The following is a 25,869-nucleotide window of genomic DNA, read 5'->3' on the forward strand; positions in this document are numbered from 1 at the left end:
TCCATTTTAAAACAAGTTACCTGAATACATATTTTACAATGCCTATTTATAAGTAGGAAAAGGTTTGCTATAACTCGGGAGGAGGTTTAGGATATAATTGGACTTGAAGATAATAAATCTTCCGTACAGACTCATGCCATTCTTCATTATCTTATTTCCTTGCCTTTTAAAGCATTATTAGGATTTACATTGTACATACAACATCATCAATACCTACAATGAACAAGAAATTACAAATTGGTACATTCAGTTGGGACCAAATCCCTGGTACAACTGACAATGGAGAGAAAAATACATGACATCTCTAAAGGCAAATCACACATGGACTATATACTGCATTATCTCATGCTAAACTCCTACGCTGATAAAAAGTGAAAAAACATAAAAACTTATGTCCAAATAATAAGAATCATTTCCTATAAAACACTTGATTTTGATAATGATTTTGATTATTTTATTATGACTCCTGAATTTCTGTAATGTTGACTGTCAAGCAAAGAAGATGTTGCTGAAAAGACATGATGGATCGGCCCCGGGTGTTTAACCTAGCTCTCACCTGGAATGACTGAAATTGTTTTCAGGGCTCGGAGAACTCTGAATGTTCTCAACGCTGAGACATTGCCCAGGTCCACGAACTCTGTCACGTATCTGTAATAGGGAGTTCACACACAGACACAATAACAGATACAAAGAAAGAGCTGTAGGTACAAGGAGCCTTATGGTTCACACCAATCACTCCTTACCTGGAGTTACAGAAATAGTTTTCAAAGCTCTCAAGACTCTGAAAGTTCGAAGAGCTGAAAAATTGCCTAGGCTTACAAATTCTGTTACATACCTGTAGAATTAAATCAGAATTATTCAAGATTTAGGCAGGATTTATATTATTTGCTTGGGTCTTTTATAAAGACCTTCTTGGTGATTCTAAATGATAATATCGTATGTAGCAATTTAGAAATTAGAGTCAATTGCTATGGTTTTCTTTACTCACATCATTTAAGGCCGTTTGCTGTATGTAAACTTCATAAAGTGTATAATCCTGTTGCTACGTTGGCTAGCAATATAATCAACATCTTGTGTAACTGAGGAGAATTAAATCAATAGAAAACTAAATCTTGGCTGTTGTTTCAGGGTTTCAGTTAGAATGAACTATGTGAAATCACCTAAGAGAAATTTAGGCAGGAAAAGGCAGATTGCCTTACTAACTATCTGGACATGAAAAGGTTTTCCTAGTGTAACTCCTAAGTGAGAGTTAGGCAAGTTCAGAACAAGATCTTATGATCTGCTATTATTGCCACTTTGTTTTCAAAAAACAGTTGTCCCAATATGCTGTCTTTTGAACGGTGGCCCGAGGGAATGGTGAAGAGTTGGCTCATCTGGACTAGACATGGAATTAAAGATGAGACAGGCAGCATTTGGAGACCTCAGTATGTCATTCCTACTTCTGATCCTATCTACCTCGCTGTGCCTGTAGGAGGCCGAGAAGTCAGCTCCTGAAGGAACGCTGAGGGCAAGTGGGCATGGGCCACCATCCTCCACACATATTTCACCTACTTCCGAACGGCCTTCGATTCCTTTTCTGAATCTCTTCTTCCTTGGGAAAGTTTACCACAAGAAAAAACAAGGACAGGGATGAAGAAATTGTGCATATTACCAAGTGTATCTGGGTGGGAGATGAGGATAAGAAGGTTTATGTAGAGGGTAATGAGATGAAGAAAATCATAAAGGGAAAGAGGATCAGGTGAGGAATAGGAAGAGACAGAATGTGTCTGCTCATAAGTCTTAAAGATCAATTTGCTGATGAAATAATAATTTACTATATTAAATACATAATATATTAAGGACCTCATTTTTTCTATTAGTTTGATCTGTCAGAAATTTTGGAGGCTCAGAGATAGTTATATTATTCTACCAAACTAGTAAAAGAAGACAGAGAGAACACGTAACACGGGTAAGCTCAGTGACAATTTGTGCAGCCAACAGAGTGGTTTCTGACTCTAATTTTTAAAAACCATTTTCACAGATGTATTCTGAATACACCTGTGCCTTCAAATTGTGTGCATGTGGGAGGGACTTGTGTGTGTGTTGAACAAGTGGCATGTATGAAATCTGCTGACATGTTTCTTACATGTGGAAATTGTAACTTCAACCGCTGCAGAAGCTGTGTGCCCAAGTGGAATGTCACTTGGACCTCTGTTGTGCTAAACAAAATCAGGAGCTTAAATGTATACATCACACCAAAATATTTTTCGGTTAAAGCAAGCTTAGTCTTTAAAAACATAAGCACTCATAGAAAGCCCAACCATATTCTGCCTTGAAGATTCAAAAAGGCACTTACGCAAATGTAATGACAGTGAAGTCGAGCCAGTTCCATGGGTCCCGAAGGAAAGTAAAATCTTCTAAACAGAAACCCCTTGCAATAATTTTTATAAGTGATTCAAAAGTATATATTCCTGTGAAGGTGTACCTGGAGGCAAGCATCCAAAAAAGACTTGATAAAGCAATAATTTTCTTTTATAGCATATCAATTTCTTATCACTCTGTCAGTGGAAGAGATGAACATTAAAAAAGGGAATCTAAGTAGGTGGATGTTATTTTCATGAAAATAAAACATAACCCTAAATTTAAATTCCTTCCCTCCCATATGAAGGGTTGTTTTTTGAGGGTCCTAAAAGCGGAGTGAGAAATACAAGCTGTATGAAGTCTATGTGGCTACTGCCTGAAATGTCTTGGTATTGACATAAGTGAATAGAACCTCCTGAGAATTATCCAGTACATTCATGTAATGGAGTAGCCAATCAATACTATTGCAGAAGCATAAAATGATATTCCTTTAGAAAGTAAAAAACTAATTTCAATCATGTTTAATGAATGAGAGAACATTGACAAATTAGCAAGTCTTGTGGTTTTCCCTTTCTAGAAGATAAGACAGTTCACTAACTTGGAAAAAGGATTTTGTTAACATCCGATAGGATAATTCTAGGGTCTTTTGAGGTAAGATTTAATTTAGAATAAAATGTTGGGCTAATTCAGAAATGTACATGTTTCCAAAGTTTTAACCTTCTACTCAGAAGTTAGAGAATAAAATCACAGAAACCAGTGGGACTGAAGACCTATGGGTCTAACACGTTAACTTCAACACCTTAGGAATTCTTTGTATATAAATTTTATTACATCCTGTTTGGATCTCTGTTTCTTTTATAATTGGCTCCAACCTGGAAGTGTCCAGGTAGAGAAGAGGCTCTTGGGAATACCCTCGTGGTTGTTGTTTTCAGGGTCAGCAGCCACAGAGCAAAAGAGGTTACAACCTAGGCAGGATGAAGAGCCCCAGCAGAAATTAACACAAATCCAGCCTCTCTGCTGTAGAGGTAACCCAGAACAGAGTCATCAGTGCAGTTAGTAATGCTTTTAGTTTCCACAAACACTACCCTTTCACTTCAGTTAGTTTAGCCCTCAGTTTAAATGGAATTTTCAAGTTGTAAAACCCCAAATTTGGGGATTTTTTTTCCAGTGAATTTTTTGATGACAGCACTTGAAACTGATTTAGGCCTGACAAGAAGTAGATGTGCCTGATGGAAATGAAAACCCAATGAGGATCAACATTGTCTTCTCACGGCATGTGTAACATTCCCTTGTAAATTCTGAACTCAGTGAATTCATCTGGAAATTTAATTGGAGTCAAGGTTTACCATATTGGCTCTCTTCTGCAATTGCTTTCATCACATTTGCTTTGGCCACCGTAGATCCTAAAGGAAATATGGTGAGTGTCTGAGAATATTGGCCTTCTGATAACCATCAAATACAGGTGAAAGACAGATATTAGATCCAACAACACCAGCAGGCCTGAAAGCAAATGTCATTTGTCTTCCTGCTTTGTACTTGTGCCTAGAGATGGCTTTACTAAAAACATTCTTCAGTTTTATTTAGAAGGTACACTGAGGCATAGTTTCAAAATCTGTATCTATATATAGATATAGATATACATGTCTATATGTCTACATATCTATATAGTCATATCTATAACACACACATACACATAGTAGGTGGTTTCAACATAAATTGAACTTACTCTACATTCTTTGTCCAGTCAGGAGGATTACTCATTGTCATAAACACACAGTTCGTCAAAATAGTGCACATAATTAGCATGCTGAATAATGTAGATTATTGTTAAGGAACACGCAAAAGAAAATCCAAATCCACGTATTATATTATATAAAACAAACATTGAAAGATTAAACTGCAGTTTAGCCAGGATACAGTGACTAATACACTGTGGGTAATTATCTAATTTCTTTAAATTTCAGTTTTGTCATTTGCAAAATGTGGGTAATAATATCAACCCTCAGAGTAGTACTATAGATTAAGTGACATCGTGTACAGTGTGTTGTATAGATTAAGTGAGATAATGTATAATGTTTATATAAGTATAAAGTATTGTTTTGATACTATTACTGAACCAATGTATTTGCCTCCCAGAGGAGTTTAGTGGGAAAGCTGTGCAAAGTGGAGTGGTACAGTTTTTGGGCAGAGAAGCCTGATTTGAATTAATTCAGGTGCCTAAAATAGCAAATTGTTAAGGAAGGCACATATAAGCAATACTGTAATTTCTTAAGTACATATTATATATATATATTTTTTATGTAAAAAAAACCCCACGTAGTCAGAGGACAGCATGGCCCTGGGTCAGGTTGCTCTATTTTGACTGAGTTTGAACAAGTTCAGCAGCACTGAATACAAGTAGAAGTGAAAATCCCCAAAGGCCAGGACTTAATGTGACATGAATGTAATTAAAATTCAACATAAAAGTGATCTTGGGCAATTCACTCAGCCACTCTTGCCACGGAATCTTATGTCTCCAGTGACTTTCATACAAGGTAGCTAATCAAGTGTAGACTTGGCCGGTTTCAGGTGCAGATGAAATTTGTTAAAATGTGGAAGGTTCTTGGAACAGGCCTATATATTAGTAAATATGATCCAAGTGTTAGCTAAAACAAATGACTAAGACATAACAGAGCTGAAGGGGACCTTGAAAAAAACTAGTCTAATCACTGTATTTCAGAAATCAAAGAAATAAGGCCCAAGCTCTAGGGAAATTAGCTAACTTGGCTGAGCACTAGAACACAAGTTTCCTGCCTTCATATCCAATATTCTTTCCACTACAGTTAACTGCCCAAATAAAAATTTTCCAGAAGTGAAAAAGGAAGTTTTCATCAAATGACCACATGATGGCACTAGGAATACAAACTAGGATAAGGTAACCTCCATAAACATAAGAACCTTGAACGTATGATTTTTGTTTCAAATCTTCTAATATTAAAAATGGCATATTTATGCCACTAAGGAATCTCTCGCCATCGGGTTAAAAGTAGAAATGGCCTTTTCAGTTTTATAATCTTTTTTTAAAAAAAATCAGGTATTATGCATTTATGAAAATTACAACAGTATTTCTACACTTATCATCACCAAAGCCATCAAATGAGACATAATCAGAAATAAAGTTTTTGCCCATGATATGAATACCTAAATTTAGTTGGAGTCCTTTTTAACACCAATGGAAATTGCAAAGTCAAATCCCTAAAGATCGTTTGGTAATATAATCTCAGCTTCTTTCATTAACTTCCAGAGTCATTACTAAGCAATCCGTTTTACATGACAGAGTCATAATTCAATGACTTACATTTGAAATTCAGCCAATATTCCAGTATTTCCTCATGAATTTCATTTGGAGAGTTCAAGAATTAACTAAGTATTGGCCAAAGCCGCCTGAAATTCTCCCATAGAAAATATACTTAAAGGTTTATTCTAAGGTAAACTAAAATGCTTTATCTAATAGGTATGTCTAAACTTGGCTCTAGAAATATATTTCTCTGTTATTATATCGTTACTTATTGTAAATTCTAGATAATCACAAATTTTGTGGTAAAGATGGCAAAGATACATACGGCCATCTAAAATTAGATTTGTAAGACTCAATCCATGCAAGTATTTTTAGGAAGATATGTATATCTGTATATAAAGTGTTAAAGGCTAGGTATAATATATATTTGAAAGATATATATATGCATATATATATACATATATATAATGTTAAAGACTTTGTAAGTTTCAGTGACATCTCTATGACCAATAAACTGTAAGAATAAGGCTTATAAGACAAAAGATACAAAATGAGAGTAATAAAAGCCACAGAACATGGACATTTCCCAAGCTAATTTTATATTTAGCTACAAAGCACTTATAGATTACACACATAGTTACTATTGATCACTTCAAAAGGATATGAATGTACCAAAATCTTAATAGCTATTTTCCTAAGAGGATTGAAGGGAGTTAAAATGTACAGGGCAGAGGTGGCACTGAACCGGAAGATGGCCTTCCCTTTATTCAATACTATAAAAGTCTGTAAGACAGGAACACAACATACAAGTATAAAAGTATAAACCATTTAAACGTTATTGCCTACTTCTGTTATTTGTCATAATGAATTATTCCAATGTTGCAGCTTTTAATGTACACCATGCAGACAAACAGTCACTTTTACAGGACCGTTAGAGTCCTTTAGAGAGGACATTCAATGGTGTCATCTACCTTTTACCTGATACTTACCTGCAATTTTATCATACATAAGGTATTTGGTCAAGAGAATTGGTTTATTTTGTCAATATCTTAAACATCTGACTTGAATGAAAGTCTTAAATGGGTGCGTATTTCATTTCTTTCTAAAATTCTTAAGACACTACATTTCTTTATAGTGATTTCAGGTTTCCCAACTCGAATATCTTGCAAATTAGTCCTATAGAATGCAAAATCATTCGATAGAACTAGTACCTTTTTCAAAGTTATTTTTTAACCATTTATTCTTAAAATAAATCTTATCATCTATTGGTAATAGGAAATAAAAACAGCCACCATAAGACCCGCTCTTGAGCTAGATGGACACAATCCAATAATTGATTTTTGGAAGCCAAGCTCCTTGGAGAGTATCTGTTGACCGGGAGTGCTAAATTCTGTATTGGGATTTCTGAGTTAGCTGACACATTGAATTCTAATCCCAACTGACTGCTCATCTCATGTAGTGCTTTTTTAGTATGAAGGAAAAGCTCAAAGCCCCTGAAGAATTTAGGATCCATGAACGTGAATGGAATTGCATTCCAAAAATTAGATATATTTGAGAGCAATTAGCAGTGTTCAGACAAAAAAAAAATAAAGTAACAACATACAATAGCATAAATAACATAATGAAGGATTCTGACTCAGTGTTTCTTAAGGCATTTACTAATAATAACATAACATAAAATTTACCCTCCTAATCATTTCTAAATGTATTGTTTGGTACTGATTTTTAAAAAGAATGCATTATATGGCCTATTATAGTAAAGTACCTTAGCATCTTTTAAATCTAATTAGTTCAATAAAAATGTCATTACTACAACTCCTCAGGATAACATTCACTGCATGAAGTGACTTCAAAACCAAAGAAAAAGTTCAAAATTAGTGGTGGAGGAGAAAAGGCTGATAAGTAGCATCTAGTTTGAAACAGTCTTCTCTTTACAACCCAAGACTGTAGAAAATTTGATTTTGTGCCTCAGAACATATTTCAAAACATAACATTTTGACTGGTTCAGGAATGAAATTCTGTATATGAAATATCACTTTAAAGATACATTTATATGAGTCTAACTCTTCATACATTAGATGCAGGTCATAATTATCACTTAGCTTTTCATATATAGTTACCAAACTCAGTAACATTTATTGAGCCCCTATATGATAAGGTGTTAATATTATGAGCATTGCAAACACCTGGACGGTAGTATGGAACTAGTTTTAGGTCCAACTATTAACTTAGTTTATTCCAGTGCAAATAATGTATATTAACTAATTAGCACAATACTTGCAAAGCTCTGTGCTAGAGTTTACACAGAAAACAAAGATATGTAAGTCATGACCCCACGAAGTATATATAGTAGTGAATGTTCAACTATCTCAGCTAATAGAAGAAAGTCTAGAAGGATAATTTATGTAGAGCAAAGCTGTCCATTAGAAATATTACATGAATTACAAATTTGAGTCCATACGTGATTTTAAATATTCTGATAGCTGTATTTTTAAAAAGTAAATAAGCAGGTAAAATTAATAATTTTTTAACCTGATATATCCATTATATTATCATTTTGTGCAACCAATATTAGAAAATTTGAGATATTTTACATCCTTCTTTTCATACCAATTCTAAGTCCTTGAAGTCTGTACTCACCACATTTAAAGCACTAGACCCACACTGGGGCAATGTCTACTGCATTTGGCAGCACAGACCTAGATGTAAACCATGCATTGTAGTGCTAGTTCAGACTCTCTTCAGCAAGGTAAAAATCAATTCTGATTTTGTTTATTTTATTTTATTTTATTTTTTTAAAATTTTTTTAACATTTATTTATTTTTGAGACAGAGAGAGAGCATGAACAGGGGAGGGTCAGAGAAAGAGGGAGACACAGAATCTGAAACAGGCTCCAGGCTCTGAGCTGTCAGCAAAGAGCCCGACACGGGGCTCGAACCCACGGACTGCAAGATCATGACCTGAGCCGAAGTCAGACTTAACCGACTGAGCCACCCAGGCGCCTCTCAATTCTGATTTTAAAGGCAAACCAAGAAAAACAGGCAAACATCCTGCTATTCAACAGCTTGACAATCTGGAAAGTAACAGTAGGAAAATATAAGTAGATTTTTTTTTTTTTAAACTTAAGTAGTTATTAAGAGTGTAGACTCTGGAGTCAGATGTCTGGCTCAAGTGTGGCTCCGTAGCCTTCCAGCAGTGGGATCCTAGACAAGTTACTTCATTTCTGTGACTCATTTGTCTCATTTGAAAAAATGGGAATAAATATACTTAGCTCACAAAGTTGTTGTGATTCCAATTCAGTAGAGATTCTGATGCCTAGTATTGTGTATTTTTAGTAAATAACTCAGGTGATTCTTCAATAGCAGGGCTGTGAATCTGTGTTTGTTAACAGGTAATTTTTAAAATTGCCCGAATTGTCAATGATTATGTTGTACACATACATTAAAATCCTTCCCCCTGACCTATAATAACAATATATAATAATAACAATTATAACAGTTTGGTAGGAATTGCTATTTATGAATCTGTGCTTGTTACTATCTAGTGATTTTGTTTCTGAGTTTTTATTTTATTTTAACATGAAATTTATTGTCAAATTGGTTCCATACAACACCCAGTGCTCCTCCTAACAGGTGCCCTCCTCAATGCCCATCACCCACTTTCAGCTACCTCCCACCCCCCCATAAACCCTCATTCTCATTTTTTAAAAAATTTTTAATGTTTATTTATTTTTGAGAGAGAGAGAGAGAGGGAGAGAATGATCAGGGAAGGGGCAGAGAGAGAGGGAGACATAGAATCCAAAGCAGGCTCCAGGTTCTGAGCTGTCAGCACAGAGCCTGATGCGGGGCTTAAACTCACAAACTATGAGATCATGACCTAAGCTGAAGTCGGCTGCTTAACCAACTGAGACACCCAGGCGCCCCTATTCTCAGTTTTTAAGAGTCTCTTATGGTTTGGCTCTCGTCCTCTCTTTTTTTTTTTTTTTTCCTTTCCCTCCCCCATGGTCTTCTGTTAAATTTCTCAGGATCTACACTATGACCCAGCAATAGCACTGCTAGGAATTTACCCAAGGGATACAGGAGTGCTGATACATAGGGGCACTTGTACCCCAATGTTTATAGCAGCACTTTCAACAACAGCCAAATTATGGAAAGAGCCTAAATATCCATCAACTGATGAATGGATAAAGAAATTGTGGTTTATATACACAATGGAATACTACTTGGCAATGAGTTTTTAGATAGTTGATTTGTTTATAATTTTTTATCCAAGGTGGACCTTGAATTTAACAAGCCATACTTTTCCAGTCGCCTTTTCTTTTTTCTTTTCTCTTTTCTTTTCTTTTCTTTTCTTTTCTTTTCTTTTCTTTTCTTTTCAAAGTTTATTATTTTTATTTATTTTGAGTGAGAGATAGAGAGCAAGAGGGGGAGGGGCAGAGAGAGAGGGAGACAGAATCTCAAGTAGGCACTGCACTGTCAGCACCGAGCTCGACACTGGGCTCGAACCCACGAACTATGAGACCATGACCTTAGCTGAAGTCAAGAGTCAGATGTTTAACCGACTGAGCCGCCCAGGCACCCCTCCAGTCTCTTTTTCTGAAGATGTCCACTATATTTTCTTTCAATCTAGGGGCCATGTTACTTAAAATAAATAGTTCAAATTTAAGGTCCAATTTCATATTTATCTAAACATTATCAAAAAATTACCAAATAACAGGACTGCCTCTAAATAGACAGCATTTGCCTGCCCTTAAAATAAACACAGTGGCAAAAGTAACAGGGGAAGGTTAGCAATGATCATGAACAAGAGAAAATGTAGAAAACACTATTGGTTGATTAAATTTATGCGTTAGCTTCAAAATTTAAAACAAGCAATTTCAACTTGTATATATACTGTGCTCCAAAAATATATTTGGAAAACAATTATTTGAAACTTTGAATATATTTTCCCACAGAAGAATATATACATATACATACATAGACACATATACATGTATATTTACATACACTCAAAAGCCGATGTAACTCTTAATGAAATGGAATTCTGTATTAATGGTACTGTGAAACTTTATCACTGTGTATAAGAAAATGTGACTCTGCAAATGGCGAAAGAATTCCAAGTTGGGCTGCAACTAGCCGTCACCCCTTGGCTCTGTCTTCCACCAGAAGTGGAATCAACCTTCTTATAGTTCTAAGCTGCTGATTTGAGAAGGGGTTCTAGAAGGGAGGGGTAGAAAGAGAACTATGTGGCAGAGGAGATACGTTTCAGAAGTTTGGGGTATAAAGAACTTCATAGAAAGTCAAGAGATTTCTATTAGTGTGCAGCTCTGGGAACATTTCTCATCTGGATCAATGCCATGACATCTAATTGTTCTTTTTCTCTTGTGGGTATTCTAAACGATCTTACTTCTCTATTTTGTGATAACCTCTAGATTCAGGCCAAGATTTCCCTCCTTTTCTGGCTCACTGGGGAAGGGGAAGCTTTCATACAGGTTTACCACCTGACTGAAGGGAGCATGTAATATTTAAAAATTATTTTCTCGGGGTGCCTGGGTGGCTCAGTAAGTTAAGGGCCCAACTTTGGCTCAGGTCATGATCTCACAGTTCGTGAGTGCAAGCCCCAGTCGGACTCTGTGCTGACAGATCAGAGCCTGAATCCTGCTCCAGATTCTATGTCTTCCCTTCCCTTCGCCCCTCCCCCTCTCAAGCTCTGTCTCTCCCTCTCTCAAAAATAGGTAAACATTAAAAGAAATTTTGTTCACTCCTGGTCTTATTCTATTTTTCCCTTTAGGCTAGGGATAATCAGCTTAAAGAATAGCCTGTGGCACCTGTCCGCCTGTGGCCCACCCAAGCTTCAATATCTGGCCTTCACCTGATTACACATGTGGTCTTTAAGCCAGGGATCACAAGCCAAAATGCCCACTGAGGCTGGGTGGTGGGCGGTCCCTATCAATTTTTGATGTGTGTATCAGTGATGCCACATATTATAAGAGAAATCCTAAATATGCATGATTATAAATGCATGCATGTATGCATGAATGTGTGTGTGTAATCTCTTGGTTTATACATCTTGGAAACTAATTCAAAATAAACATTATTGCATGAGTCTAGCAAAATCTATCTGTGGGCTCAATATCTCACAGTCAGTCAGTTCTTTTAAAAAAAATCTCTGCTTTAAGCCCATGCAAAACAGAAGAAGAATTTGTACCCAGGAAAGAGTCTGTAAAATTGCTTGTCCCTTGGCTTTAGCTCGATGGAATAATGGGGGTGGGGCCAGTGCAGGAGATGACCCTACAGGAGATGCCCAGCTGGGCTCTTATCAGCCAGGTTACAGCTGCCTCTGCTTCAGGTTCTCTGCCTCAGAGAAGAAAAACTATAACACAGGCGCAAATAAAATCTGGGGGTCAGATATTTCCCAGCCCATATCTTTAGCCTATACCGTGGCTGTGGTACCTTATTATATGCTCAATTTTTCTTTGACTAGAGGGGACTAATTTGAGGTCCAGTTTTATCGCAGACTTGCTATGTGAGATCTATGAGCAAACTGTTCCCTGCTGATTTCTACGTCTGCATAGAGAAGATTTGAGTGCCCATAATCAATTCTAAAGTGCCATATAAATACAAGAATTAAAGGGTGAAAAGTGTGTGTTTGTCTGGTTCTCAAATACATACATATACTAACACTTGAGCATTTGAAAGCAAGATCAATTTTTACATTGGAAGTTTGTTGCTCCATCTTTCCTCCCAAATTTCAAATTCAGAAAACAATGCCATCAGCTTATTCTTGTCTGACACTTGGGCACCTCCAAAATAGATTCAGCTCCCACCTATTATTCTGTCTTCATTGTAAAACATCTAGACTAAACGTCCATCAAGACTCCCAACTTGATTGGGGTACCTGGGTGACTCAGTTGGTTAAGCATCTGGCTTCAGCTCAGGTCATGATCTCACAGTTCATGACTTCGAACCCCGCAACGGGTTCTGTGCTGACAGCTCAGAGCCTGGAGTCTGCTCCGGATTCTGTGTCTCCCTCTCTCTCTGCCCCTCCCCTGCTTGTGCTCTCTCTCTCTCAAAAATAAGTAAACATTACAAAAATTTTTTTAAAAAAGACTACCAACTTGATCTTTAAAAACGTAAAGTGGACCATGTGACTCCTCTACCCAAAGCCTACTTAGAATTCATTTTGCCCTTAAACTTCAAACTCTTTAATATGCACTACAATGTACTTTTTTCTAACCCTGGCCCACCTCCCCAACCACATCTTATTCTCTTCCTACTTATTATAGAGGCACATAATCTAAGTTTCCTGAATCTGTCCTCTTTGGAAAAAAAAATAAAAGGTATTTATCACCCTATTATATCTGGTGGGAAATGTAGTTGTCTAATTATTTTTCAACTTGATCCAAACCTACTGTATCTCAAAATTTTGGTTTTTACCAAGGCAGGGGATGCCCCTGATTGAGAAGAAACAGTGAAGTGACAAGTCAGGTTTGAGAAATACTGCCAACTGAAGAGATGAGGAGTCCAGCTTGCAAAGTGGCATGAGTAGAGGGGCAGGAACAGCAGTGATGGGCTTATATGTATTCCATAACAGACTTCTCTTTTCCACTGGTATTATCAGTGCAAAGACTACAAACCAGAAGCAGCATGGCAATGGGCCACGGAAGCTGACAGATCTGTTTTAAATCTAGTGTCTGTTACTTAATAGCTTTTGTGATCTTAGGCAAATTACTTCACCTCAGTTTCATTATTTTAAAATAAAGACAAGGGTTATCTGGGAAGGACATGGGGATTAAATAACAACTGTAAATATCCTGATACATAGTGCATAGAGTACAGAGCCATTATTTTTGCCTGCCTGGCACGCCTTCTTCTGTGGTCTACACCTCTTCCTTTGAGAGAACACCTCTCCACTGCCTGCCCACATGGCTTGGGTGGAGCTGACCCACCCCTTAGCATGTTGACCACCCCTTAGGTCAACATGTGGCGCTAACCTGGTCAATGAGACCATCACATACCCTAGGCTACAGGAATTGATTCAGAGGAGGTCATGTGAACTAACTACAACCAATTCCAGGACTTCTGCTAGAGCTTTTGAAGAAAAGTGAGCTCTTTTTCTTGGGGTTATTAGGCTGTAAGCTGTTAGCTTGGTGCCACTGGTGGCTATTTTTGCCATCTTGTGGGAAGAGCCAGCCTGTGAATGCAGCCAGCATAGGAAAAAGTAGAGCCAAAAATAAAAAAGAACTGAGTCCTGACATTGTTCTTTCAGGGTGCTGGATCCTTTGATATTAACATGAGATTTACCCCACAAATACATTTATTGATTGATTAATTAGTTAGCTTCTTTGTTTTCAAAAACTAGTTTCTGTTAGATTTTTATCACTCTCAGTTGAAGGGTTTCTTACTAATATAGCTGGTACTTAATAAATGCTAGCCATTATTTTACTACCACCATCATCTGGGATTGTTTCTGAAACAGAGATGGGGAGGTGACAAAGAAGAACGAGGCATAAGGAAGAAATAATGGATGAGGAGGAGAAAGATTTGGAAGTCAACTATAGTGCCTTGGATGTAAGAGAGAGCCTTGGATGACTGCTAATTCTGAAAGACCTAATGATGTGCCAAAAAAAATACATTAATTGGGGGGCTGTCCATAGGACGATTTATGGAATCATAAGCTTTTACTTACCATCTACTTTTCTGATTTTCCATTCAATTACTTTTACAAGAAAACTCCCTGATTTCAGTTAAAAACAAAGCAAACAACTCTGTCTACCCAATATAACAATTTAAAACTCCTGCAGCAATAACAGACTAGGCATTTATTTGAAATCACAAGTTCATACATGACTCTTCATGCAGCTCCAATGAAGAGGAAGCAGGCATCTTTTTAAAAAGAGCTGATAAAAAGGGAGGATAAGTTGTTCATAAATGGCCCGTAAAATAATAAAGGAAAGAATACATTTTTAAACGGATACATTTCTACATTCCATAATTAATAAACATCCATTTTCACCACAGATCTAAAATACTTCATTCTATTTCCAGTACCCTGTCACAAAGGATATTTTCTTCCATGGTACTAGTGAGTCATCTGTAATTTTAAGAAGAACATGAGAAGAAAGAAGTTTTCTGTAATAAAGAGTAGGTGAAGAATTTCAATGTATAGCCAAATGGTGCAAAATTAACCCAAGCTATGAAATAAAAAAACTGTGGAAAAAAGAACCATAAGGAAAAAAAAAAGTTTTGTTCATAAGCTAAATGTGCCCTGCCACATAGCTAAAGTAAATAAACAAACAAAAGGAACAGTGCCTGAAATCATGTTTTGAAGACCACTGGACCAGAGCTAAGATGGTGTGGAAAATTCTGTGACTGTATTCTGACAGCATTGTTATTTTAGTTTTTAGTTCTTACCTTGGACTGCTGAAGGATTAAAACATCAGAGGGTCTGGAAATGCTTCCATGCATCAGGAATGTTCATGAGATGGTTGCTACTATTTCTTTAGTTATTACTATAATATCACTGACCGTGGAATAAACTACTTTAACAATTTTAGTAGAACTTTCGAACATTATATAATGTGCACAATTTAAACTAGGGCAAAGAAGATAAAAATATGTGGGCATATGCCATCTGAAAATACACCATCAGCAATGACATTTCCATAAGCTCACTGACATTGTCTTTTTAGAAGATCACAGAGGGTTTTAGTGTGGCTTACACATATATTTCTTTTATGGATACCACTGTACTTTAAAATATAACATAAAGAATAGGTTCTGCAGCCATTTTTACAGTAGGCTTCCTTTGCTTATTCTGTATATTAATAAGAAAGAAACTAGACTTTGTATATAGATATAAATGGCACATTATTTATTGTACCTCAGTTAAACCTTAGGGAAGTAAGTCACTGGCCTACTGATATTTGCATATTCCAGCTCATTCAGGAATAGAATAAAATCCACATCCCCAATATGAGTAATAGGTTTTTTCTAGTGACATTTTTCCTGAAAAACTTTTTTTCTAGGGACATTTCCACCATTAAGCGCTTTATCTATGCCAGGAGTATTGTGTATATGTGTAATCCACTGTTTTAATGAAGACCACTCTGCTGATCTCAGATTTTCAAGTCATAAGACAAAACTGGTCATCAAACATCAAAAGAAATATTCATAATTATTCCAACTTTAATCAGAGCAAACTAATTCAGAATTTAAGACTATTCTTCGATACTGAAATAACCCAATTATGGAAGAAAATGTAAGACTAGAAAACAAGTAATGGCAACCATAGTCTCAAAATATGAAAATGCAAAAGAAGGACATTTTAAACACATAGCTTAGTCATGTGTCCTAAACACACAGCTTAGTCATGTGTCCTAAGCTTGCAATGTTACTTTTTAAGGATTCCAGTCCTCCAGAATGTTTCATTTGTATTGCACTTTGAATGGCTTACACTGGAAGACTTGCTGGATGTCAGCCCAGTGTTAAGGCAATAGATGTGCCTTGCCTTGGGGAAAACTCCTTCCTGATAACAATATTTCTCTTATCAGGTTGTTCTGCTTGCACAATGTGATTTGTTCCAAAATGCCAAAATGCTTTTCCTTCCTCACACAATGTGCATTTGAAGATAAGGATGGATGGTGTTAGAGGCAAGTAGGAATGTGAACCGAACAAAGTTTATAAGGGTTATTTCAGCACAAGAATCTGGCTGGCTTCCTTCAGAGTTGGTCTTCAGAGTTGGTCTTTAATCCTCAGTTTGAAGACCTTTCTTTTAACTATTTGAAAGGGGCTGCATAATTTTCTTTTCCATCTGCCCTGTTTGTTATAAGCCAATTGTTGGCTGTTTGGGGACACTCCCTCAAGACAACAGCTTTTATTGGTCTGAAAACTCTTTAATTTAAAGGACAGATTGAGTGGACAATCTGGTTTCCACATAAAGAATCACTGCCCTTGTCAACATGGATTAGCTTGGCCTTTCTCAAAGCATTCGTTTATTGTTGTATACGTAAGGACACCGTACATGAGCTGGGATGCTAGATATCAGCCCTGTTTGATGAAGGGGTAGACTCTGGGTAGCTTTAATAATTTTCAGATAGTAATTACTACCAGAGAGGTGGGACATAGATGTCAGGGGGTAGCAAAAGCCCTGCTAAGGATGAAGCCCAGTAACCCATGATAACAGCACCTCTAAACAGGCTGCTTCAATAATGAAGCAATTTTAAATACGTTAAAATGTTTGTCTAACTGAATTATCTGCATTGTCACCTTCCTTATACAAATAAACCCTTCATCATTTGATTAATTTGATTTTTAGCTTTTGCAGACATTACATTAAATTAATTTCCAAAGGACTGATTTAATGATAAAGTGCAACTTATAATTTAAATGATAGTTATGAAATGGATAAAATCTTACCTGCTAAGATTTAACAATAGTATGTTAAAAAGGAAAGTTGAATAAAAGATAATGAAATCTATGGGAAATGACTCTTTATCTCTTTCTTTAGTGTATAATGGGCAAACCAGTTTTTAAGAAGGGAAAGTAAGTTACGCTGAAATTGGTTATAGCCTGAAAAGTTAAAAAAAAAATCTGAACACAGTGAAAATTTTACCTGTGAAACTGCAGCAGTCAATAAGAAGTGATTTGCAAAACTGTCTCAAATCCACATATTAAAATTGTTAAGCTTATACATTTAATAAGGACTACTTGATACAGGCTGTGCCAGCAACCAAAAGAGTTCCTAAAAGTTTTGGGGGTATTTTAAGGCCTATGCCCAACTGAAAAATTTTACCTGCTCAATTGCAATCTTTTTACCCTACCCTTCTACCAAGAGTTCACAAACGTATTGTGTCCAGTGAATGATAATAAAATGTTGCAAATTAACTAGTCATAAATTTAATCTAAAATTAATACAATAAACTTTTTCAATTTTATCTTTTTCTATGCTTTCCTTCTTGGTTTGGTGTAATCATAGTCATAATGAAAGATTGGGTGCTTAATAGAAGGTATTCATTTCAAGCATAAATAGAAAACGCAAGCATTTAAATATTGTTTTATAGGTTCTTCAGAATACAATATTTATGTTAATCTTACCAGTATCAATATACCTCCACCAAAATATTGAATACTTTTTTGAAATAAAAATATTGTAAGCAAAATTTTATTTTATGTATTAATAATACTGAGAAAAATGGTTGAATAGCTGTCATTATTTAAATCTTGATTTAACACTTTGTGATACAGAAATTCAGTTGTTACATAATTCAGTTGATTGAGATACTGAGTTTTAATGGCTGTCACTACTAAAAATGATACTTCCCAAAGACACATGGATCCAAATGGAAAAGGCACATTATTAGTTACTAAAACTGTAGTTTGTAGAGGAATGTTCTTTTCCAAGTAGAGAAAAGTTTCTGCAAGAAGTTGAGTTATTATTGGGGCGCCTGGGTGGCTTAGTCAGTTAAGCGGCCGTCTTCGGCTCAGGTCATGATCTCACAGTCCATGAGTTCGAGCCCCGCGTTGGGCTCTGTGCTGACAGCTCAGAGCCTTGAGCCTGTTTCAGATTCTGTGTCTCCCTCTCTCTGACCCTCCCCGTTCATGCTCTGTCTCTCCCTGTCTCAAAAATAAATAAAAATGTTAAAAAAAATAAATTTAAAAAAAAAGTTGAGTTGTTATATATAACATAATTTAGAAATTGAAAACCTTGTGGCGTCAAATTTTGTTCTATGAGAAATTAATACTAATATTTTAAAAGTCTTTATCTGTCCCTAAATAAAAGTTTAGGGATAACTTGGGATAATTTTAGGATTTTCAAGTACAGAAAACACACAAAATTGCATAGTGAATACAATCTCTGGGGAGAATTTAATTTGTTAAATTAGCTGCCTGCCTACAACATACATTTATGTTCAGGTATATGTTGTGGTGCATCTGGGACAGCTTCATCTGTCATGACATAATAAATTTGTTTTTCATGGATGTATATGCATAAAACACACATAAAGGTATTTTATTTCTTAAACAGAAGGATACTTAAGACTTTCTGCTAATTTGGCATGTTTCAGTGCTATAACAGTCCAAGGTACTCAGTAGGCAATTAGCAGTAAAATATGCCCAATAAAAAACACTCACTTTTTTATTGATATAGTACGGGTCCAGGTCCTCCAGCGGCTCTGACACCATCTCTGGAGGGATGTCTCCATAAATAAAAGGAAGGTTCTTTCCAGCTTCCAAGTCACTATTTGGCTTTGGGCCATTTTCATCATCATCTTTCTTGTCTGGTTTGGGATTCTTAGCCTTTTCTTCTGCAATGCGTCTTTCAATAGCCGCAAGAGATTCTCTGGTGAAGAAGTTGAAGCTGTCAGGTCCTGGTGGTACAAGCACTGTTTGCTCCATCTTGTCATCCTGCACATTTTAATTACCATTTAATCTGCATATGAAGGTCCTAAAAAAAAAAAAAAAGGATGCAGATATTCTAAGGAGATTAAGAGAAGATTTTAGTACCTATAAACTCTGGTCATGACATATGAACCAGATGATTAAAATTTTTGTTCCCATTTAAATTAAAATGAAATTCCTAGGGGTGCCTGGGTGGCTCAGTAAGTTAAGCGTCCAATTTCAGCTCAGGTCATGATCCTAAGGTCTGTGTTGACAACTCAGAGCCCGAAGACTGCTTCAGATTCTGTGTCTCCTCCTCTCTCTGTCTCTCCCTGCTCATGCTCTGTCCCTGCCTCTCTCAAAAATGGATAAACATTTTAAAAATATTTAAAAAAGTGTAATTCCTAAATAGAATTTTTTGTGTGTGTTGTAAGAACATTTAACACAAGATGTACCCTTTGAACAAATTTTTAAGCGTGCGAGATAGAATTGTTAACTACAGGCATACAGTTGTATAGCAGATATAGAACTTACTCATCCTGCATAACTGAAACTTTATACCCATTGAATGTCAACTTTCTACCTGCCCTCCCCCCCCACCCAGCAACCACCATTCTACTTACTGCTTCAATGGCTTTGGCTTAACAGATGTGCTTTCTAGCTCAGGTTTTGTTAAATGTCCCAAGTTTATTAATTCTTGTGCTTTGCCGATACAGTAATTGTGCCATAACTTAAGGAAGTGATTCAACTATAGCCTTAATTAAAGTACATTAGGCTAAATACTATCATGTCCCTAATGGACCATTTACTCTGGGAGCTACCCAGACGAGGATATATCCCCCATAAGGGCAATGGATAGCTTAGCAACAGGATGAAGTGGAAAGGGAGATATCTCTGAGAGGGTATATCATCCAACCCTCTAGTCCTAACAAGTGGCTCCTGACCAAGCTGGTCAAAACAGTTGGCTGCAGCCAGCCTTTTTTTTTTTTTTTAAATTTATTCATTTTTGAGACAGCATGAGTGGGGGAGGGGCAGAGAGAGAGAGGGGGACAGAAGATTCAAAGCGAGCTCTGAGCTGACAGCACAGAGCGTGACGCAGGGCTTGAACTCATGAACTTTAAGATCATGACCTCAGCCGAAGTCAGACACTCAACCAGGTGCCCCACTGCAGCCAGCCTTAATAACCAATCAAATAGTCACTGCTGACTGAGTCACAGACCTGAGTCTTCATCTAATCTGAGATTGAGACAGCTGGAATTGTGACTGACTTATGACATTAGCCATGCGAGGGCTCGCTTATTTGAACACGTAGACAGAGACGGTTCAGTGTTCGACAAATGCCATTTATGTGGCTAGGAATGAGAGGAAGACTAGGCTGGAAAAAAAATTCCTAGATTAGGCCTCAGATGGGAAAAGATAGCTATACATATAGGAGACAGCAGGATTCTCCTGTTTCAGGAAAAAATTATCAGAAACAAGCCAGGGTGCCAACAAAAATGGAAGTGTTTTTCTTCACTAAAGCAATAATGCTATTCTTGCTGATTCTATAGTCCTATACAGCTAAACATATTATGAGCACCCGAGGCAAAACTCTCAACTCCATGCAGCAGAGTCAGATCTGATCTGATGCCAGGAGCCAAATCCCAAATGTATTGTTTCAAGGTATATTTAATATGAGCTCAAATTTCACAGATATTACTGAGCCAAAACTTCCCAGAGCCTAAGCTACCGCTTGGATATGAGTTTTATTTGGACACTGTGTTAACTCATTAAGGTCAACAAGCTATGATACAGTTAATTGCAGCTTTGGTGAATATAAGCCACAATAATAAAATTGCAGCCATAACTGTTTGGTGAGGAGTCCTAGAGGGACCTCAAATTTCACTGAAGGAAGTCCCCACTGCTGTGAGGTTTATAACAATAGTTTTCAGTGGAAGACCAGAAACAAGTGGGACATTTAAGTCTAAATTTGTATGCTCAGTGTATTAAGTGAGCTAATAAAACTTTCAGAGTTTCTTACAATCTACCTGTAATCAGCTTAGGGCCTGGAAGAATAGAAAAAATTAAATCGGTAAATTTAAATCAATGGAAAAGGAATATCGAACCTTAAAGTTCTACTTCTCCGATGAGGCATCAGGAAAACACTGGTAGTTATTTACATGGAAATAAAAGTTTAGGGATAACAAGTATGGTGCATTTTCTCATTAGGGAAGTATTATGACATAGATGTATATATGGTTTTTATTTTTAACTAGTTTTCTGATAGAAAATGTGTGTAATGATATAAACTCAAAACATTTAAAAGAAAATACAATGCAAACTCCCTTCCACCCACTCTCCAACAGTCAATTCCTGTTCCCAGAGGTAACCACTGTTATCATCTTCATATATTTTTCCAGGTATGTAATAGGTAATCACTAATCACATGAGTGTATGTATACTCATACATTTTCTTTTTTTTTTAACATTTATTTTGAGAGACAGAGAGAGAGAGACAGAGACAGGGTGTGAGCAGAGGAGGGTCAGAGAGAGAGGGAGACACAGAATCCAAAGCAGGCTCCAGGCTCTGAGCTGTTAGCACAGAGCCCAATGCAGGACTCGAACCCACAACCGCAAGATCATGACCTGAGCTGAAGTCAGATGTCTAACTGACTGAGCCACCCAGGTGTCCCCACATTTTCTATTTAAAAATATATAGACATAGTGTCTTAGGATACAACTCTTTTGCATCTTTCATTTTTCACTTAAAAATATATATTAGAGTTCATTCCTTGTCAATTTTCATAGATTCAACCATCTTTATCAGCTACATGGTTTTCCATTGTTTGCATGCGCTGTAATTTATTGAATGAATCACCCAGTTATGGGTATTCAGGTTGTTTCCAATACTTTGCTATTCTAAATAAAGCTGCAGTTAATAAATTTTATACCCATATTTTCACATATACGTGGACATATTTATGGTATCAATTTCTAAAAAATGGACTTGGTTGTGCAAAAAACTGGATCTTTAATTTTGATATTATTGCAAAATTACTCACTTCGAAGTATTGATTCTCCTGATGACAATATAATGCGGTGCCTATTTGTCTACATCTTCACCACATAATGTGTTATTTTATTTTCAATATTTTCAATCTGATTGAAACAAAAATGGGATCGCAGTATAGTTTTTATTTGCATTTGTCTTAATGTGAGACCAGTTGAACTTTTTTTTCGTATGGTTAAGAGCTGTATTTTTTATTTTCTTTTCTATGACTTCCTATTTAAATAACAGTCCATGTTATCATTTTTTTCCTTTTTAATCTATATCAACTTTTTAGATATGACATCAGCAATTTAATGTTGGGCCTTTTAAAAAAAACTATATTTTTCTGAGTTTGTGGTGTTTTTGTGCTACAAGGATGTCCTTTCTCACTCTCCTTTTCAACGTACCACAAGTCTTAACAACTGCAATTAAGACAAGACAAGAAAAGATGTACAGATTAAGAAGGAATAAATAAAAGTGTTTGCTGATAACAAGTTGTCTATGTAGAAAACCCAAAAGAAAAAATTAAAAAAACCCTGAAACTAAAGGGAATTACGGCAAGTTTGCAGGATACAAGAGCAATATGCAAAAGTAAATTGCTTTCCTATACACCAGCAATGAATAAGTAGAATGTCTGTATGAGGAAAACTACAAACCTAATAAAAACAATCAAAGAAGAGCTAAATAAATGGAGATATTCCCTGCTCATGGAGAGGAAAACTCAGTAATATCAAAATGTCAGTTTTCCCAACTTAATTTCTGTTGGTCTATTGATCTATTGATCAAAGCAATCTCAATAAAAAAATTCCAACAAATTGTTTTTTTGGATATTGACAAACTGATTTTAATGTTTATTTGGAGAAGCAAAAGACAGGATAGGCAACACAATATTGAAGGAGAAGAAAAAACTTGGATGACTGACAGAACCCGACTTCAGGACTTACTATAACTCTAGAGTAATCAAGTAGTGTGGTGTTGGCGCAAGAATTGACCAACAGGTCAACAAAACAGAACAGAAAGCTCAGGAATAAACCCATATTACTTGAGTCAACTGATCTTTGGTAAAGGAGCAAAAGCAATATTATGGAGCAAAGATAGTGTTTTTCCAATGAATGGTGCTGGAACAACTGGATGTCAACAGGCAAAAACATGAATCTAGACACAGACCTTACACTCTTCACAGAAATAAACTCAAAATGGACCACAGACCTAAATGTGAAATGCAAAACTATAGAACTCCTAGAAAAGAACATAGAAGAAAATTTAGATGACCTTTGGTTTGGCAATGACTTTTAGATAAACACAACAAGCATGATCCATGAAAAAAAAATAATTGATAAACTGGATTTCATTAAAAAAAAAAAAAAAAACTTCTGCTCTGTTAAAGACAATATCAGGAGAATGAAAAAACAAGCCACAGACTGGGAGAAAATATTTGCAAAAGACAAAGCAGTTAAAGGACTCTTATCCAAGATATACAGAGAAGCTCCCATTTGGGCCCTGGCTCCATATAATGGTGGAGATGATTTGAATTTTTTTAGGGCAGGGACAATCATTTCTTTCTTTCTTTCTTTCTTTTTTTTTGTACTTTTTATTTTTTTGATGTTTATTTATGTTTGAGAGAGAGAGGGAGAGAGGAAGGGAGAGAGAGCGAGCATGAGCAGGGGAGGGGCAGAGAGAGAAGGAGACACAAAATCTGAACCAGGATCCAAGCTCTGAGCTGTCACCACAGAGCCCGATGCAGGGCCCAAACTCATGAACCAGGAGAACATGACCTGAGCTGAAGTTGGACCCTCAACCAACTGAGCCACCCAGGCGCTCCCAGGGGCAATCACTTCTGAGGCATGAGGAGACTTAGCAGCATTTCAAAACTGAAGGGTTATACTGTGTTCCTGTGTCTGAAATTCTTCCTGTTGGTACCACCAAGCTACAACTAAGAAGAAACACATTTCATGGCTTCCCTAGCTTCACCCCTTCACAGGTTTGTTTAGAAACTGTTTTTAATTTAATTGCACTAGAAATAATGTCAATACATTCTGGTTCAAAAGGAAAAAATATATATAAAGAACTCTTAAAACCCTACAATAAGAAAACAATCAACATGATTGAAAAAATGATCAAAGACCTTAATGGACACTTTACCAAATAATATATATAGATGGCACATAAGCATAAGAAAAGATGCTCCATATCATATGTCATCAGAAAATGCATATTAAAATAGCAATGAAATACTACCCCCCACCTATTAGAATGGCCAAAATCTAAAATACTGATAACACAAAATGCCGACAAGAATGTGGAGTAATAGAACTCTCATTCATTGTCATCTGGAATGCTAAATGGTACAGCCACTTTGGAAGATGGTTTGCCAACTTCTTACAAAACAAAACTTACTCTTAGCAAGTAATCTAGCAATTGCCCTCCTTGGTATTTACCCAAATGAGTTGAAATCTTATATCTACACAAAAACCCCCCACACAACTGTTTATAGCAGCTTTATTAATAAAAATTGCCAAAAGGTGGAAGCAATCAAGATGTCCTTCATACGTAAATGGATCGATAAATGATGGTATGTCCTGACAATGGAATACTATTTAGCACTAAAAAGAAATGAGCTATCCAGCCACAAAATAAGATGGAGGAAACTTAAATGCATATTACTTAAGAGGAAAAGCCAATCAGAAAAAGCTACATAATGTATGAATCCAATTATATGACAGTCTGAAAAAGGCAAAATCATGGAGACAATAAAAAGATCAGTAGTTGGCAGGGGTTAGTGAGGAAAGAACCATGAATAAATGAAGCACAGAGGATTTTTAGGGCAGTGAAACTTTTCTGTATAATACTATAATGATAGATGCATGTCACTGTACATTGTCCAAACACACAGAATGTTCAAGACCAAGAGTGAGCCATAATGTAAACTGTGTACTTGGGGTGATAATAATGTGTTAATGTAGGTTCATCAATTACAACAAAAGGTACCATTCTGGTGTAGGACGCTGACAGCAGACTGTGCTTAAACGAGGGCTGGGCATATGTGGGACCTTTGTACTTTTTGCTCAATTTTTCTGTAAACCTAAAAAATAGTTTATTTAAAAGGGGAAAAATACAATTAATAAGTATTTCATATATACAATGTAAGAATTTTTTTAAATCTTTAAAAAGACAAAAAAAGTATAAATGGATGGAAAGACATATGCTTTTCTTGGATAGAAATACAATATAATAAAGATATAAAATTTTCCTGAAGTAATTAATAAATTAAATATAGCCTTCACAAAAATAACAAGAAAATTTTAGAACTATGCAAACTTGGAAAAATAAATAAAAAAAAAATAACCAGAATGTTCTTAATTAACTTTGCTTTCAAATTCCTCTTTACTGTAAGAGCTGTGTAAGAGAAAGTGTTTACAATTTCCAAATGATAGATTTCTTCCACTAATTTGTTTACTTATGTTTAGTTTTATTGTATTATAATCCAATAATGTAGTTTGTACCATTTCTGCTCTTTGGAATTTACTGAGATGTCTTTTTGTCCTAATAAAGGTTTGTTGTTTTTTTTTTAGTGACTTTCAAAGAACACAGAAAAATTTTATTTATTTTAAAGCTATAGAGTTTAGTATATCTCAATTCAATTTACCTTGTTTAGACCTTCTATATCTGTACATATTTTTGTTCTACTTGATCTATTTTGAGTTTGGAGTTTGGGAAATTAAAGTCTGTTTTTTATGTGTTTCTGTTTATTTTTATACTCCCTGTAACTTTTGTTTTATGAATTTTAATACTGTGTTATTTGGTGTGTAGACATTGTTCCGGATCAGGTCTTTGGAGTGGATTGA

At 36.0% G+C, this 25,869-nt stretch overlaps 1 protein-coding gene across 7 annotated transcripts in view; it reads right to left on the reverse strand.

Moving 5' to 3' along the window:
• Window positions 1–19,014, reverse strand: part of LOC122226195 (sodium channel protein type 1 subunit alpha) — an 82,992-nt gene extending 63,978 nt beyond the window's left edge. For all 7 annotated transcript variants that reach the window (XM_042949014.1, XM_042949012.1, XM_042949015.1 and 4 more), the window contains exons 1-5: window positions 18,751–19,014; window positions 6,282–6,400; window positions 4,067–4,156; window positions 2,336–2,464; window positions 557–648 (exon numbers count right to left, since the gene is read on the reverse strand). In XM_042949014.1, the coding sequence (XP_042804948.1) occupies window positions 557–648; window positions 2,336–2,464; window positions 4,067–4,156; window positions 6,282–6,400; window positions 18,751–19,014 (694 nt within the window). The remainder of the gene's footprint in view (window positions 1–556; window positions 649–2,335; window positions 2,465–4,066; window positions 4,157–6,281; window positions 6,401–18,750) is intronic.
• Between the last annotated feature and the right edge of the window lie 6,855 nt (window positions 19,015–25,869).

Source organism: Panthera leo, chromosome C1, assembly GCF_018350215.1.
Source record: "Panthera leo isolate Ple1 chromosome C1, P.leo_Ple1_pat1.1, whole genome shotgun sequence".
Taxonomy (NCBI): Eukaryota; Metazoa; Chordata; class Mammalia; order Carnivora; family Felidae; genus Panthera; species Panthera leo.